The sequence below is a fragment of the Carassius gibelio genome, chromosome A8 (genome assembly GCF_023724105.1).
Source record: "Carassius gibelio isolate Cgi1373 ecotype wild population from Czech Republic chromosome A8, carGib1.2-hapl.c, whole genome shotgun sequence".
Lineage (NCBI taxonomy): Eukaryota > Metazoa > Chordata > Actinopteri > Cypriniformes > Cyprinidae > Carassius > Carassius gibelio.
The window spans coordinates 19,984,078-20,001,611 of record NC_068378.1 but is presented as its reverse complement, the minus strand read 5'-3'; the positions used below and the strand labels follow the sequence as shown (position 1 = coordinate 20,001,611).

The window sequence follows — 17,534 nt, the reverse complement described above, 5'->3', positions numbered from 1 at the left end:
ACAACCTGACCACCTGTCCATTTACTAAACTTATTCCCATTTTCATCATTCTCTCTTTATCACTCTCTCTACGTGTCTGTCTCTCTCTACTCTGCATCCAAAGTTCTCTTAAACAGACTAATACATCCATTACACACACACACATTTCTGCAGCTCCTGAATATTGTATGCTCACTCACTGATTTTCATGTTTCAGCATTGTGTGCATCATTTATACCAGACCAATTAACATCCCCCCTTAAACCTTGTGCCGCTTCAGCAAAGGCTGAATCTCATTTGATATTCTCTTTCATTTCTGCTGCTGGTACAGAGGATAACACCCTACTATCAATAGCCACACACTACATTCACTCTACCCAAAGTGTACTTCATAAACTTTGAAAGAGCTGCTTAGACAATCCTTGCTAAACTTGACTAAAATAGTCAATGGTATTTTCTCCTCTTGTTCAGAGTAACTTCTCTTAAAAGCTGGGTTTGGGTCAATCCTTTAGACCAGATAATCTTGAATCTCTTTAAAAATGACTTTTATTTTAAAGAAAAAATGCCTTGCCATGAAAAGACTGATCCTACATTTGAAAAAAAAAAAGAAATAAGTTTAAATGTATCAGATTCAGCCAAGCAACTAAATATTATTTTGCTTCTGTGAACCATTTATTAGATATTATACTTTAATCGCCAGAAAAACTGCCACAAAACATGATTATCTCCTTTGAGCCAGACCATTTGTTCGATTCACAACCGATTTTCGAATGTATAGATAATTCTGAAGACATTTTGTATTCTTAGAATTGACATGAAAACCAAAACATTCCACTGCTTTTATTTGGATAGGTGCTCTACAGCTGATACATAAATCATTTGAAAAATCGTTATTCTTATTTTGTAAAAAAAAAAAAACAACAACTATCTGATGGAAAGTTTTTATTGATATTTAAATAATAAGATAATATTAGTTTTCAAGGTTCAGGGCTGTGTTATAGACCTTCTTTGGTCTCCATATATTAAAAAGTGCCATGTTTGTCAGAAAACCATTTTTGCCTACCTGGTCCCAGTCTATGCTTCTGAAGAACGTATGAGACTTGATGTCTGTGAATCCGGTCTGAACTTGGCATCCCAGCCTCTCTTTGGGGTCCTGAAGAGAACACATACTCTATTAATAACACTCCTAACAAAAGCCAGATCTGGTGTAGAGAACTTCAAAAACCTGAAACTACTTCAATTCATGTACTCTTTATTTCTCGAGAATGGAGCTTAACCCAAAACACATTCACTATTGCATGTGTTGTTGATGTTCTCTTGTGCTCTGAGACATTAGACGAGGATTCAGGGGTCCGAGAGCGACTGGCTGAGCAGATCTACGCTCATTTAATCCCAATGAATCAGGCTAAGACGGCTGATAACACTGATTACAGCCTGCTGTTGAGTCTGAGGAACACCAGAGCTTCAATAAAAGCAATTTATCTAGACGATTAAAGGAATACACTTCATTATTCACCGATTTAATCAAGACAACACGCAGACGGGCCCTCAAAGAAGCATGCACACCCTCAAGATATTGGTTTCATCTGGAAGATGATGACCCTCCTTATTATAGCACATGTATTTGTTCAGTCAGAGGCAAATTGTGTGCACATTTGTGTAGAGTTAAGACCCTCATTCATAAACCAGTGTGCAATGTGCATGTATTATGACATTTTTTCCTCCCTCAGAGCATATTTGTTTCTCATCCATCTTTTTTGTGTAATGGAGCGCAACAGTGATCAAAGTTTCAGAGGAAAAAGAATGAACTACTCATTAAGTATTATGTATGTTGTAATTGAATCAGTCTGGGTTTGCTTATCAAAATATACAACTACTGATTTTATTATATGGCAATAATATATATATATATATATATATATATATATATATATATATATATATAAAATTCATTTTTGCTTAAAAAAAATAATGTTACATTTTTAACTAAAAATACAAAAAAAGAAGAAAGAAAATTAATTTCACCTGCCACTAGCCTCCAAATACTCACTGCTGTGGAAATAACAGTAATGTTTCCATGGTAACATTGACTAATTTGATAGTTGCATTTCATTTCAGGGTTGTGGGTAGTCATTTATCGAATTCTGCATGTAAAAAAAAAGTTTTTCTTTTTTTTTTTAAGAAACCAAACTGACTTACAGTATGGCTTCAACAGAAGCATGACCTTCAAGATAGTAGAACTGTTTTGAAATATATTTCCAGAAATCTTTTAATATGCACCATAAAGTACCTTAACCTTGGGGTTGCTACATTAAATCCTACTTGAAAAACAGCAATACTAGTTTATACAATATTTTTTTACTATTTAACTCTGTTTCCTAAGTTTTCTTTTTTGCCTAGAGTTTTTCCCTCTTTTTCTTCTGTCCTTGTGTTTTGCAAAAACATGACAGCTGTATGGCACTCTTCGTTCACATACCACGTCCACTTTGTTCTCACCTTATTCAGAAAGCCTTTCAATACACTCGCAGCCTTAACAGACAGTGACCTGGGAATCCGTATCGGCTTCTCCAAAATTACTGAAAGAGAAAGGTAGAAGATAAAAGTGTGTGAGTCATTCTTGCAGAGTTTGGCCGTCGTATTGAGCGACGGTGTTAGAGAGAGACAGACTTTAACCCGCAAGCACAAAATCTCTTGCTCGTACACCCACACACTACAGACGCCTGAATAAACCCTTTAGAATTCAATCAAAGACTCAAAAGATTCCTCCCCACTCCGCGTTTATTTCTGTAAATTCATAACATTCTGTTGCGGCGTTAAGTGGATTTAAGCACACCCCAAAATGTAAAAAGCGTGTCTTTTTAATACATCTCATCCCTGCATTTTTGGATTTCTTTTACAGCTGCGTATCTCTGGCAACCGTCCAGAAGTAAAGCCTGTTAATTTTCATCTCTCTCAAAGATGAAGTGCTGACGAGCATTTATCGTTCCCCTTTCTGAATGCCACATCCCCCTGTTCGTTTTCTTTTTCCAATGAAAAGCTAAGGGGATTTAGGTCTTGCTGGGGCTCTGTCCTGCTGCTGTGACGCGGTTTGGATGGCGGCCCGAAAGCGGCTAAAGTGTTGGCTCGGCGGTGGCAGCATCTGCCCTGCTCCTGGGTGGGCGGCGGAGCGCCGGCAGGGGGAGGCCTTGTAGGGCCGGGGGGAGGTTGGACCGGAATGGCACTGCAGCATATGGACGAACTGAGGTTTGGATGGGGGGAACGGAGTTCCGGTTAAAGAGAGAGATCCAGGTTCATGTCGTGTGTGTCTGTATGAATGAGAGTGATCCAGGAGCACGCTGGCCTCTCGGCTGGAGCACCACAGAACAGACAGAGAAGCAGATGACCACACAATCTCTGCTCTGGAGATGGATGGGTGGTGAGGAAAGAGGGGATGAAAGAATGTCTCATAAAGGAATGACACAAATGCCAAGAAGGGCTCACAACCTTAAATATATATATATATATACTCCACAAATATACAGTAGCGTTTACTGTACTTTTGATCAAATAAATGCAGCCTTGGTATACAAAAGGGACTTCTTTCCCCAAACTTTTGAATGATTGTGTACCTGTCATGTTTTGGTATAAGAAACGTGTGTGAAAAGTAATAAAAGTAACTGGACCATAACCAGTCTAGATCATAAAATCGAATTTCATACACCATATCAAGAGTAATACAGCCACAACAGATCATATTAACCCACTGTACCTCAAATAAGAGCACATATCTAAGTGATAATGTCACTGCTTTAAAACCACGAATAGTCAAGTGAATAATGAATAAATTTAATTTTAAGGAAACGTTTCATTCATTTTAAATAATTATAATGCAAGCATGTCCTAATTATTTAAAATCATCTGTCAGTTTTCATTAAATATACAGAGATAAACATTATTCTAATGAAATCATGTTCAATATATTCAGTTTTTCAGTTCAGTCACAGAATGAAATCAAACTTGCATGACTGCACAGAAAAATGGATAACAAATTGCATTCGTGTTTTTTAACCTTGAACCAACAAATAAGAGGTAAAGCTGAAAAGTTTTCATTTGTGAAGAGTATTTAAGAAAGAAATGTAAGAGAAGGGGTGGAAAATATTAGGTTTGTATATTGCGAGAATTCTTGACAGAATTTTGTCAAGAGATGAAAAAAGATTTTAAATTAAACGATAGAAATCAAAATACACTGGTAATAAAATTGTGCCAAGAACATAATTTCGTAAACATAAAGCTTTTGATAAGTGATATGGTATGCCATCACAAGGTAAAATTGACCAGAATAATAACCACCAACCACAATTAAACATACTATAATCTAAAAGTTGAAGTTAACACAGTAGAAAAAGATGAAGATATTAATATAAAGCAGTCAGGACTGCATCACTGTATAAACTTTGAGTAGGTTAAAAATAAACACTGGACAAGTGGCAATAGCAAGTCAAAATTGGCTTTGGCAACTGAGTAAAACTCTTAAGTGGACAGTAACTTCATTAGGAACTTAATACATAATACATAGTTTAAGTTGAATTCACAAGAACTCACCCTGGAAGAGATATTCCTCTGTGTTCATATCAGGATTGTCAGTGATGATGTCGAAAGGAGATCGGCCTGCCATCATTTCAAACATAAGCACGCCCAGGGCCCACCAGTCTACACTGAAGCCTGAGCGAGAGAGAGAGAGAGCAAAAGATGCAGAAAAAATAGTGAGTCCAATCTGTATCAGTGTGATCCACTCGACAGTTCTTAAAAAAACACAATAAAATACATTTAATTTTTAATTAATAGTTTTAATTTAAAGAATTTTAAATAACTTGTTTTTACTTTAGTTACTAAAAGATAATTCTATTAAACAGTGGGCTCTGTGTTACTCAGGATTATGCAGTACTGATAGCGAGTACATGAATGGATTCATGCAGTCACACTCACCGTAATCCTCTCCCCTCAGGATCTCTGGGGCGATGTAGTTGGGTGTCCCACAGAATGTGCTGGTGGTGTCACCTGGTCTGATTCCCTCCTGAAACAAATAAAAAACTACCGTTTACAGTATGTTTTTACATATTCAGAGATATTAACTTCTATCACTATTTTTATAACATAGTTATGCACTTAGTGATTAGCAATTAGGTTTTACCTTGCACATGCCATAGTCTGTAATTTTGATATGGCCATCCTGGTCCAATAGTACATTGTCCAGTTTTAAATCCCGGTAAATAATTCCCTTCTCATGCAGAAAATTAAGAGCGATGCAAATTTCAGCAGCATAAAATCTGCAAGAAACAGGAATGCATATGAAATATAACACCACAGGCCTCTATTTATATGATTAAAAAAATACATATAATATTCACATTGTAATATTGTGAAACAACTTTTTAATATTGTAATATATTTCAGTTTATTCTTGTGATGTCAAAGCTGAATTGATAGCAAGCCATTACTTCAGTCTTCAGTGTCACATGATCTTTCAGAAATCATTCTAATTTGCTGAATTGGTGCTCAAGAAATGCTTAATTTTAAAAACAGTTGTGCTGCTTTGTTTTTGTGAAAATTACTCAGTTTGTTTTTTTTCAAGATTTTTTGATAAATAGAATATCTGAAAACATTTTATAACATTATTAATGTCTTTAATGTCACCTTTTATCAGTTTAATAGTGTATATGCTTGCAGAATAAAAAATAAACAAAACTGTAGTTTATCTCAAGACACCTTAAACCATGCATCAACCAATCAGAATCAAGCATTTAACTGTATAACAGTTACTCTATAATAACCTGCCTAACCAATAGCGATGTGACGTGTCTAGTTACAAGTAATTTGTTTCAATTTGGCATTGTGCATTAGCAAAAACAGTGGAATGGCGTGACAAACCCAATAACACCCAGTAAATTAAGTGTGTCCACCAATGATATTTCACAATGGCACAGTGCAACAAACAAGGAAACCAAGCAATTGTCAATATGCTGAAAAGCTGAAAAGCAAGTACTGTGCTACTAACTGTCAGCGCTTGCCTGTCTAAAGTTAGAAAAAACAAAGATGAAAAGAAAGAAGGTGTTCAAAGTAGGAAAAATGAATTATGACATTTCCTATCAGGTTTCACGTCTGGCAGTGTTCACCTGATGTGAACAGCAAGGGCTCATGAGACCTTTTGGAGCAACTCATGAATATTTAGGCTCATTACCCATAATTAGCATGTGCATTTGCATATGTGTGGTGTGCAGGACGCATATTGATAGGGCTTGTCGGAGTGTGCTTGACTCACCTAATTAGACCTTGTTTGATCTCAGTTTATCAGACGTGTGAAAGGGGCATTACAGCAGCGCTATGATCAGTCACTGTAACGGGATTCAACATCTAACAGACCAGTCTGCCTCATCGACACATTTTTATAGCCTAATAGAAACTGCATTCAAACCAAAGGCCTGGGTTTGATTTAAACATTACGATGGACAATTTCAAGTTAATAAAACTACACAGATGAGTCGTGTTTTTTGAAGACTGATATCTGCGATGCTGGCAGAGCAAATGCCATTAGCTTTAAATAAGGCTTAAGAAAATATATTAGAAATTCAAGTAAACAGAATTATATGAAGCACATGAAAACGAATTAAATAAATGGCAGTCATGGCCTAATGGTTAGAGAGTCGGACTAGTAACCTGAAGGTTGTTTGTTCAAGTCTCAGGTCCGGAAGGAATTGTCGGTAGGCAGCGCAGCAATATGGCTAACCACTGCTCCGGGTGTGTGTTCATGGTGTGTGTTCACTGCTGTGTGTGTGCACTTGGATGGGTTAAATGCAGAGCACAAATTTCGAGTATGGGCGTATTTGCCCACACATCACTTCACTTCACTATACACTACCTTAATTGAAAGAAATGTATACTTTTATTCAGGAAGGATGTAGTAATTCAAAAAAGTGGCAGTGAACAATTTATGTTATATTTATGTTATATTTAACATAAATATTTTCAACACTGATAATAATAAAATAAATGGAATTCACTGGAATAAAATACATGTTAAATATATTAAATATACTACTGTATTGTCGAATCAATTTTGACCAAAAAACAACTTCTCTTTGTTCCTTTTCTCTTTTTTTCACACATTTAATCCATCTATTGGTTACGCAGTAATCCAACCTAGCTCACAAAAAAATGATGTCTAATCTAAACAACCCACTATATTAAAAATAACAAACAAATAATCAAATACCTGGCATGTTCTTCCGGAAGCTTCCGCTGCCTCTGCATATGGAACATGAGATCTCCTCCATTCACATACTCGATCACTAGAAACAGCCTGAACGTAGAGCAGGAGACATTCATTAAATTCAGATCTGCCGTGCATGAGAGATATACTGTTTACAATCAGATTTCATTAATTCATGAAAGATATTGAAAATCCTGTTCCATAACTCAAAGTGGCTCTCTTAAATTTCCAGTAGTTATACAATTAGTTGCATGTTGCAAGCTATTCATCACTAATGTTAAAGTGATAGTTCACTTTATTTCGCCGCAAAATCTGCCCAACCCCCGCCACCCCCGCATTAACTGCCGTTATAAAGCTTGGAAGAGCCAGGACATTTTTTTTATATAACTCCGATTTTATTAATCTGAAATTGGAAAGTCATATACACCTAGGATGGCTTGAGTGCCAGATAGCACCATAGGGTAATTTTCATTTTTGGGTGAACTGTCCCTTTAAGAACTGATAACATCTTGGGTTAAGAAAAACAGCAGAAAATAGTGATATTATGCATATGAAGAGCTAGAGTTTCAGCTAAATCAGACTTCTATGGTTGTTTTCTTGTGTCTGAGGTATCTTATCTTGACTGTACAACAGAAGGGTGGTTTGCAAAATCAAATACATTCTCCTCTCACCGGCTCTCTGTCTGGAAGCAAGAGTGAAGTCCCACCAAGAATGGATTGGTTGATGCTTGTTCAAACACGTGTTTTTCTGTCTGGACCCAGTCAATATCCTACAGTAAAAAGAGACAAAGAGAGACATGTTTGACTTATGAATAAAGAACTGCAAAGGATCATGACAGCAAGATGTTTCACTGCTTTCTAAGAACTAGAGGAGAGGAAATGATGTTCATCGCCTCTACTGGGGGACTACTGTAGGACAAAGAAAAAAACAAGCCTGTGTTTTCTGAGAAAACCCTGATCTATTGATCATTTAACAGTGGAAAACACTTGGCACTATTGCATGCTGTCACTTTAAGGAGTCAAATCTCAGAATTTTTTTTTTTAAATAAGAAAAGCACCTTTCTCTTCTTCATGAACAGTGCAGAAAGAAACAGGAAAAAGAGAAACAGACATGTAAATGAATCACAAGATCAGTCAATAAATGTATAGAATGTACGGTATCTTTCAAATAAACACCCAACACCCATTTTTTATTTGTCAGAAGCAAGCTGACTCTATAATTTCACAAAACCGTCCAGACAGGATGTTACAAAACATCTGTATTGAGAATGTCTCTGGGTGTGAAGACACGGCCCGGAGATGTGTTGATAAAGTCAAGTACTTTTTTGTTCTTTCAACACTTTAACATTAAGCAACTCTTATAATCAGATCAAAGAATTCTAGAGAACGTCTGTTACCCAACAACCCCTACATGCTGAAAAATGACAGTGAACATCTTTTTAGAGGCTAAGGGTGAAATGAGAGATCTGAGCCCAAACAAACACATTTGTTTTTCTGTCATGTCTGGAAGCTTTTCTTCGGCGAATATTGTTTTTAAACCCAGCTAATGATGTTTGCTGTCGCCTGACCTTAAACTTGACACTTACAGAAACCTTTATAGATTTTTAGATATTAATTAGCATGTTTACTGAGCTGTTTTCCTCATGAGACATTCAACTCCATGATGCAGGCAAACCTGGCCCACACACACAAAGCCTGATTTCCAAATTTAGAGCAATTTAATTTCCTGGAAAGCACATTACAGACAAGCAGTCTCAGCATAAGGACATGAAGAGAATAGGATAATATACACCTGAGTATAAGTCGCATCAGTCTAAAAATACGTCATGACAAGGAAAAAAACATATATAAGTCACACTGGACTATAAGTTGCATTTATTTAGAACCAAGAGAAAACATTACCGTCTACAGCCGCGAGAGGGCGCTCTATGTCCTCAGTGTAGACTACAGGAGCACTGAGCAGCGTAGAGCACCCTATTGCAACTGGAGATGGTAATGTTTTCTATTGGTTCATGTCTCTTAGTTCATTTCTCTCGGTTCATGTCAAATTAATTTTGATAAATAAGTCGCACCTGACTATAAGTCGCAGGACCAGCCAAACTATGAAAAAAAGTGCGATTTATAGTCCGGAAAATACGGGTATGTATGTATGTATGTATGTATGTATATAATTTTCTTTTTTCTTTCATTTTTCTCTGTTTTTTTTTCTTTCCTAGTTGCCCTCCCCCCAAATAGAATATCTGAACGATTTGTCTAAAAGCAGTAACCTGCTGACCTGTAACTTCTAAATGATTATGTTTCTAGTATTTGTAATAAAACAGAATGTTTCATTTTACTATTGTTGAGATACTATTATTAATTATAATACATTTTTACTTTTATACTATCCAGTTTACTCATTTAAAAGTTTTTGTATTTTGTTTTGTTTTCGTATTTTTTATTTATTTTAAAATGTTTATATATTTTTATTTTTAATGTCATTTTAGTTTTAGTTATTTTAGTGCATCAAGTTAAACTAAATAAATAATTAATTGAAATAAAATTACATTTCTTTTATATGTTATTTTGTTTAATTTAAAGTTTATTTTCCTTAAAAAAAAAAAACTAGTGTTTTTATGGTTATTTTTATTTTAGAATAAACCTGACTTTAGTAGTCAAATAACATGGGCATTTTTTTTTTTACCATCATCGGGATTTAAAGCTAAAATTAATATGAATCTATAAACGGATGATGTATATTTTAGGTGCTGTGACTAGTCAGCATTTTTTATAAGTTTTCCAACATTTTAATTTTTATCCACTTTAATAGTCTGCAGATAATTCATGCTCGAATCTCTCTCTCGATGCATATGAGGTGCATAATTGCTTATTATAGTCCTATTTAAAATAAATAAATAAAACTTTTTTTGACCAATAGTTATGGTGTATATCATAGCACAGTATCCACAAAGGATTTCAGGATTCTTTGATAAATATAAAGTTTGGAAAAAAAAAAACAGCATTTATTTGGATAAGAAGTCATTTGTAACATTATAAATGTCTTTAGTGTCACTCTTGATCAATCTAATGTGTCCTATTATCAATAAAAGTATTAATTTCTTTAAAAAAAAATTATGACCCCCAACTTTTGCATGATAGTGTAAATAAATAAATAAATAAATAAATAAATATAAACTTCTTAAATATTACAACAATAGAAAAACATTTAGTTCTTTCAGGTTTTTTCCATGTGAAAATAATTAGCAACAACCTAAATACAAAAAAGACATTTCTTTTCTCTGACTGTTTGAATGTGGATGGTTTTTAAAAAAAAGTGAGTAATTTATCTCTTATGACGATTTTTAAAAAGGCTCCCTGAAAACTAGTTGTGCACTCTGCTTTAAACTCCATCTTTCAATGATCTATTATTCCAAAATGTTATTATAAATGTATTCCTACTATTATCTGTAGCTGTTTTTCTTTTTCTGATGATTGTTGTTTTTCTTTGATCCCATGCTCAGGATAACATTAATACAAATTATCATAAGCTTCATCTGGCTCCTAAAAATGTTATGGGGACACAAGAGAATTTTAACAGTTTAACATTTTAACTTTATAACAGTTTTCTAAACACTGATCAGTGTCTCCATCTTTAGTATGAATGAGCTTGTGAAACTCCTGAAGATGAACTGAAAGCTAGTGATGGTGGGAGAACTTTTAAATGGAGCACAATCCCACAGCACCATCTACAGGTGACTATAGTGCACTTTCTGTATTTTCACAGATCAGTGTGAGGTGCAACACAGGCCACACAAACAAACAAATGGAAAAAAAATCTAATCTCCTTTTTGCAATTCGACAAAAAGAAAAAATTGCCTAGACAGGATTCAGTTAAACCTATGAAGCATAATTGTGATGATACTGAAGCAGCCCCACCCTCAGGTATCATCACCATGACAACAGTCTGTTACCTCATCATCATGGACCAGCTCTTTCTTCACCACCTTCATGGCGTAAATCTGTTCGTTCTTCTTGAGTCGGACCAGCAGCACCTTGGCGTAACTGCCCCTCCCAATCACCCGGATCAGGTCAAAGTCCCCCAGGCCGAGACCCTGAGAGATCTGAATCCCCTCGATACCATCCACCACTGCCTTCAGGTCCTGTGTGCACACAGTGGAAAAATATTACACAATATTATACAACTATTACACAATTTCTATCAAACACACTCAAAAAGATGCACAATTGTGTTCCTGACTTTCAGTACAAACTACATGCAAATGAAGAATGTGAATGAGAGCATTTGTACTCTATTATTATTGAATGAGACGTAAACGATATATACCTGTTATGATCTGCATCTTACCTCTGCGTCATTTTCAGCTTTCTCTACTTTCCGGTTGTGTGCTAAAAAAGGGACTGGAACTGAGAGACAGAGAAAGAGAGTTTTTTATTATTATAATATGTTTTATCTACATATTAGGAGAGAGGATAGGAGAAAGTATTTTAACACTGAAAAAATTATTTCCTGTCACGTGTAACAGTAGTTGGATTGTCTAATTGATTATAGTGAACTGGTTTATTTAGGTGCCTTATTTCAATTTAACAGTCAAAAAAAAAAATAAAAAAATTCAGATCATCACCTAGAAATAATTATGCAATATATGGCAATAATATTAAATATAGCAATAATAATAAAAAAATTAGTAATATATATATATATATATATATATATATATATATATATATATATATATATATATATATATATATATATATATATATATATATATATATATTAGAATATATATTAGAAGTGTGGATAAGAAAAAGTATTTTAACATTAAAAAAATATTCCTCAATTTAGATGGCTCATTTCAATGCAACAGTAAAAAAAAAAAAAAAAAAAAAAATGTATATATGTATATTCTATGCATGACAGAGAAATAATAATTTACAGCAATAATACTATTATTATTATAGAATAATATTACTTTATATTATTATTGCTAATATATTTATTTGTATATTAGAAGAGGATAGCATTGAAAAACATTTAATACATTAATTAGTTTGGAGCATCACTAAGAAATATTCCCAGAAGTAATTTTACACTTAATTTATGTAGTTAAAATGTTTAAACAATATACAATCCAAAATTTTGTTGTGTATTGTTCTGGAATGTCACCAAATTCTTAGTTTTCCCTTACAATCGAGTGATTTATAAACACTTTGAAACTGGTTCAACTTGATCATTAAAAATAATCTATTCAAAGAACAAGACGCTTTAGCAAATCAGTGTGTATAACGTGTAATGCTATCAGATCTCAGTAGGGGGCGCCACAGACGGCACTGTCGAAGAAGGATAAGCATGTCTTTCGCTCTCTTTCTCTCTCGGCTGGGACATTACTCACACCTGACGTACTACAGTATCCTACCACAGTCAGCAGTGCCCTCTGACAAACAGAGCACAGAATGACCCCAATACATATACAAAAACAGCATTTAAACACACACAGCGAGGATGGAGACCTACTTGCGTCTGTTTCCTCAGGGTCCTCAGGGGGGAGCTCCACTTCCTCTCCACTTTTATCATCGTCTACCAACGGCTCCTGCGATGGCATGACTGGATCCTGCAGAAAAACACAGATCATGGATACAGGCAGGCTATTTTTCAATGGTTTTTTCCCTTCTCCTCTTCGGGGGCCCTAAATGAAATTTTCACTTATCCAAACATGATATCAAAACTGACCCGATTTACTTTCTTAATAAAGGTCCATTGTGCAAGATCAATTTTCAAAAAAAAAAAAAAAAAAAAAAATCTAAATGTAATAACTTTTCTCTGTTCTTATCTGTTAACATAACTAACACCACAGGGGACATGTTTGTTAACCAACGATATCACTGTTTGCTTTCCACAATCCAGTTACATCTCAATGGTTAAAATTATTTAATGTTCTAATCTACAGTATTTTACACTGAATACACCATCTTACAAAATGTCCTATTTTAAAATATTTATGATGCTTTTCAAACTTTCTTGACCAGAAACAGATGTATAATAATAATAATAATTACCTATAATAATTATTAGTTATTATTAAAAATAATAATAGTATGATAAATTTTAACAAACACATTATGAAAATATTTAATCATTATTATAGTTATAAATTAATATAATATATAGTTAAGTACAATAAAATTACAATTTCTATTAACAGAATATGAATATATCAATTTAACAATAAGAATTATTAATAATAATTCTTTACATTTATATAGCGCTTTTCTGGGCAATCTCCTCAAGCACCACACAAAAAAACTGTATTTTATATTTTCTTATTATTTATTTAAATGATTTTTTTATTCAACAATATTTTACTTTTAATATCATAATACTAAACTTTTATTTAATGTGTATAATGTGTGCCTCTCTGAAGACATGGGACTCAGTTATATCGAAGTATTCTTAGTCAAGACCACAAATGTGTAACTACAAAATGAAGACAAACACTTGTGAGAAAGTGAGATGAAACAATAAAAGGAGGTAGTCAGGCGAATGACTGGATAATGAGTGAATAAAGCTCAACAGCTTCGGAATCTATTAGAAGAAAACCTGACGTAGGAAATCTGAGGTCTGATGTCTTCTGTCATCTAAATAAACCAGAAGTGCACTGCTGAGTTTCAGATTGAATTTCTGACATATGAACCTACTAGAGAAACAGTTTCTAGCAGAAGGTAGTGTTCTATGTGACAGTTTTCAGTCTGTGGTTTCAACATTGTGTGTAAGTTTAGAATCAGTTCAGTTCAGTACTGACAAGACCGTGTTATCATCTGACAAATTCCACAACGTCGATCTTTGAAACACTTAGAAACTCCAACAACACTCTTGAGAAGTGAGAAGAGGATTACAACAGCTACAAAAACAACAACAACAAAAAATATTACAACTCCAATGAGGTTTTTAATAGCAGTGGGTGTGTTTATCTGAAAGCAATGGCAAATACAAAAGAAATTATGCTTTATATATATATATATATATATATATATATATATATATATATATATATATATATATATAATTCACTTTTCAGTTTTTGCATGTTTTCCTGACTGAATTAAGACTCTCAGTCACAACAGACAGAAAATGAATCTTTTTAGAGCCGACTGAAAGACTCACCATATGCCTTTGACAGGTCAGTGGGACGAGCTTGTGACAGCGTTTATGGACCAGTAGCTTGCAGTTGATACACTTGTAGCCCTGACGCCCCAGTCCCCATATCCTCTCGCTGCAGTGGCCACAGTACGCTTTCTGAGAGACACACACAGACATGATTACTGAAGTAAGACTAGCTTTATATATGAATCATTTTACAATGAATGAGTAAATCAATAAACTTAAGCAAACTATGAAAGAAAGAAAAAAGGGATGTCCTACAGATATCACATGAGCAGATAGCACACATCGGCTGGGTAATGCATTCTCACACCAGTATAAAACTTCTAATTAAACACATTAAATAATCAAAAAAATTATATATATATATAAAAAATAAATGCAGCCTTGGTGAGCATAAGACACTTAAACATTAACATTAAAAAAAATTTTGAAAAGTCTTACCAACTTTTGAATGAATAAAGCACTTAACTGTAAATAAAATATTGACTTTTTTCCATCTCATTGGCAGGATAAGTATCATGCATAATTCTGTCCTATATTATATTTAAATTACATGTATTGCTAAAATTGCAAGCTGTCCTTGTACAACTAACACACACTTTGCACCTGTGCATACTTAAGGCCTAGCTAATGCTAAATGTTGTTTAAAATCCATGCATAATCAGAAGACTCTTCTGTAACCAGCATTAAGGTTTCAAACAAACAGACACACACCTGCTCACACACACGCCCTGTGAGTCATAAACAAATGAAAATATCTTTAGCTCAGTTTGCTGTGAGGTTCTCCATCTGTTCACAGCAAAAAGGACTACATGAATGCATGATAGAAATATAGAAAATAATACTATTCAGAACTGTGGGATCATCAACACAATAAACACAGCACAGGAGGACATTGGCAAGACCAAGAAAGATGCGAAATGATCACATTACAAACCAAGCAAAAGTCTTCTGTCAAGCTGTCCACCAGGGGGCTCTCTAACAGCAGGACTTCAGTGCATCATGTAGCATAATCCTATTAAAACATGCAAACCTTTCATTAGAGACATGCACTTCCCTCTGACAGCTTCACCTCTCTGCCATAGCAGATAGCTAAGCATCATCTGTTTAACAGACCTTCAACAAACCCTCAGAGAAGGCCTTTCTGGATACAAGGTGCTCTTCTTGTCAGTGCTAGACATTTCCTCCGTGTTCCCTGACTCTATTTCACAGCTCTGTGAGCATGTCATGATCCCTGTGCTGCTGGTGAGTTTTAGACAGCACTTTCTCACCATCTAAGGAGATGTTCACCTGCTGCAGTGATTTCTCTGTATCGCTGAAGCCTTCAGCCCTGATGAATGACCTACATTTTCTCGCCGCTTTCCATCAGGTGCTCAATTTATGTAACTGGGGTTAAACACCGAGAAATCAGGGCTCCTAAGTAGCACACATATTATCTAAAGCCTGAAGCTGGAAAAGAAATAAACATGTTCCTTATGACTAGGGATGTAAATAGTGAAGAATAAAAAAAATTCTGGTTCCTTAATGGCTACATTAATAATTATTTTAGAACTTGGAAAGATAAATACTTGGATGTATGTCACGTCACTCACTCTATGCATTTGATTCACATAAAAGTAATTCGCTCTGGAATTGGACTAATGGTTGCACTATATGTGTTTGAGCTTATATATATAATTTCTTTGGGTTGTTAAGAGTCCGAATTTATTTTGTTGAACTAGTACTAAAATCATCCTGTGTTTCTTTAGGAAGTGAAAATGTCCAACCAACAAATCTCAAAAACCTACTCAAGGACGATTATTAGATTATCCATCAACAGGAAATGATCAAAGAAACACATCATGGAGACACCTGAAGATATGCAATGATTATTCTTAGAAATGTGTTCAATCTTTCATACATAAACGGTCCTCTTCTTCATCTCTCCCACTCTCGCATCTGAATCCCAGCACAGCTTCCACCCCCTGGTCTTTTTTTTTTTTTACATATTGAGCCAGCGCTGCTAAGCAAATGTAATGCCAGAGAAACAATGTGTTTCTGCACCCATTTAAAACACATCAAGTCTACACATATCAGGCTTCCATTCAAGAGAGTGGATTAAACTTTAAACTCAACCAATTGTGCCCAACACCTAGCAAACATTATGCACAGCTGAGTGAATGCGGCCTTCGGGCCAAGCGCGTGCCCCATGTATCCCAGATACAGCAGCAATAACATGGAAAAGTAAATCAAGACCCTCTATTCTCTAAAAACATTGAGTCCTACTGCCCCTGATACATCAGTGCAGCAACTGAAACATACAGTGGCCGATAGGACTCAACAAGCTGCAAATGAAAAACACCCACAAATTAAGAAAACATCTTCATCAATTTGACAACACAAATGCAAATATGCAAAGACCACATCAGAAATGTTTAAGGGAAGCACGTGTCTTTTTGTTTGTGTTGTGAGAATTTGTAGTGCGTTTCTTTCTTTTCAGCGCATTTCTGTATTTGGTTGTGTTGTTAGAATTTACAGCACCTGTGTTGTCAAATTGATGAAGATGTTTCCTTAATTAGAACGCGTGTTTTTTTAAAATCTATTTAAAGTTGTTTTTTGTTTTTTTGTGGGGGTTTTTTAGCGCATTGACCTCTCTCGGCCACCGTAGAAACATCTAAATAAGCCTTTGTCTGTGTTGTTGTAATTGTTGCAGGTGGAAAAAACAATGTAAAATCAAGACTCAGAAAGATACCTTTTGCCATCTTGCCTTTCTGGGCATCTGTATTGGAAACTAAGCGGCACAAACATATTTAGAATTCATCATAATGCCACAACCATAAGACCATTAACATATGATCTACATATCCAGCTTATATGGTAATGAGTGCCTTTGTGTGGGTGTTGTTACTGTTTAATCTCTTTAATATGCAAAGAGGTTAGCAAATCAAAACAGAAGTGATTTACATGTATTAGGAAGGAAAAATAGCCTGTTTAAATCCTAATGTCAGAGAAAGGGTGGAAAATAGTCTTTCCAAACAAACGATGACGGATGGTACAAAAGCCCTTGCCTACAATTATAATTGGACTTCAAAGAGAGAGAGAGAAAGAAGATTGTTATTAATTTTACCTCATAATTTCTGAAGTATCAGTGGGTGGGATAGAGTGATGT

General features: G+C 34.8%; 1 protein-coding gene across 5 annotated transcripts in view; it reads right to left on the bottom strand.

The window, feature by feature from the left end:
- The window catches only part of LOC128018815 (protein kinase C zeta type), a 101,942-nt gene that overhangs the window by 23,707 nt on the left and 60,701 nt on the right, over positions 1-17,534 (bottom strand). For 4 of the 5 annotated variants that reach the window (XM_052604594.1, XM_052604598.1, XM_052604595.1 and 1 more), the window contains 11 exons: positions 14,387-14,518; positions 12,740-12,836; positions 11,570-11,628; positions 11,175-11,363; positions 7,897-7,994; positions 7,229-7,315; positions 5,150-5,285; positions 4,945-5,032; positions 4,561-4,680; positions 2,476-2,555; positions 1,043-1,132 (listed from right to left, as the gene is read on the bottom strand). In XM_052604594.1, the coding sequence (XP_052460554.1) occupies positions 1,043-1,132; positions 2,476-2,555; positions 4,561-4,680; positions 4,945-5,032; positions 5,150-5,285; positions 7,229-7,315; positions 7,897-7,994; positions 11,175-11,363; positions 11,570-11,628; positions 12,740-12,836; positions 14,387-14,518 (1,176 nt within the window). Of the gene's footprint in view, positions 1-1,042; positions 1,133-2,475; positions 2,556-4,560; positions 4,681-4,944; positions 5,033-5,149; positions 5,286-7,228; positions 7,316-7,896; positions 7,995-11,174; positions 11,364-11,569; positions 11,629-12,739; positions 12,837-14,386; positions 14,519-15,323; positions 15,380-17,534 lie in introns of those variants that run through there. The other variant, XM_052604600.1, reaches the window with a different exon arrangement.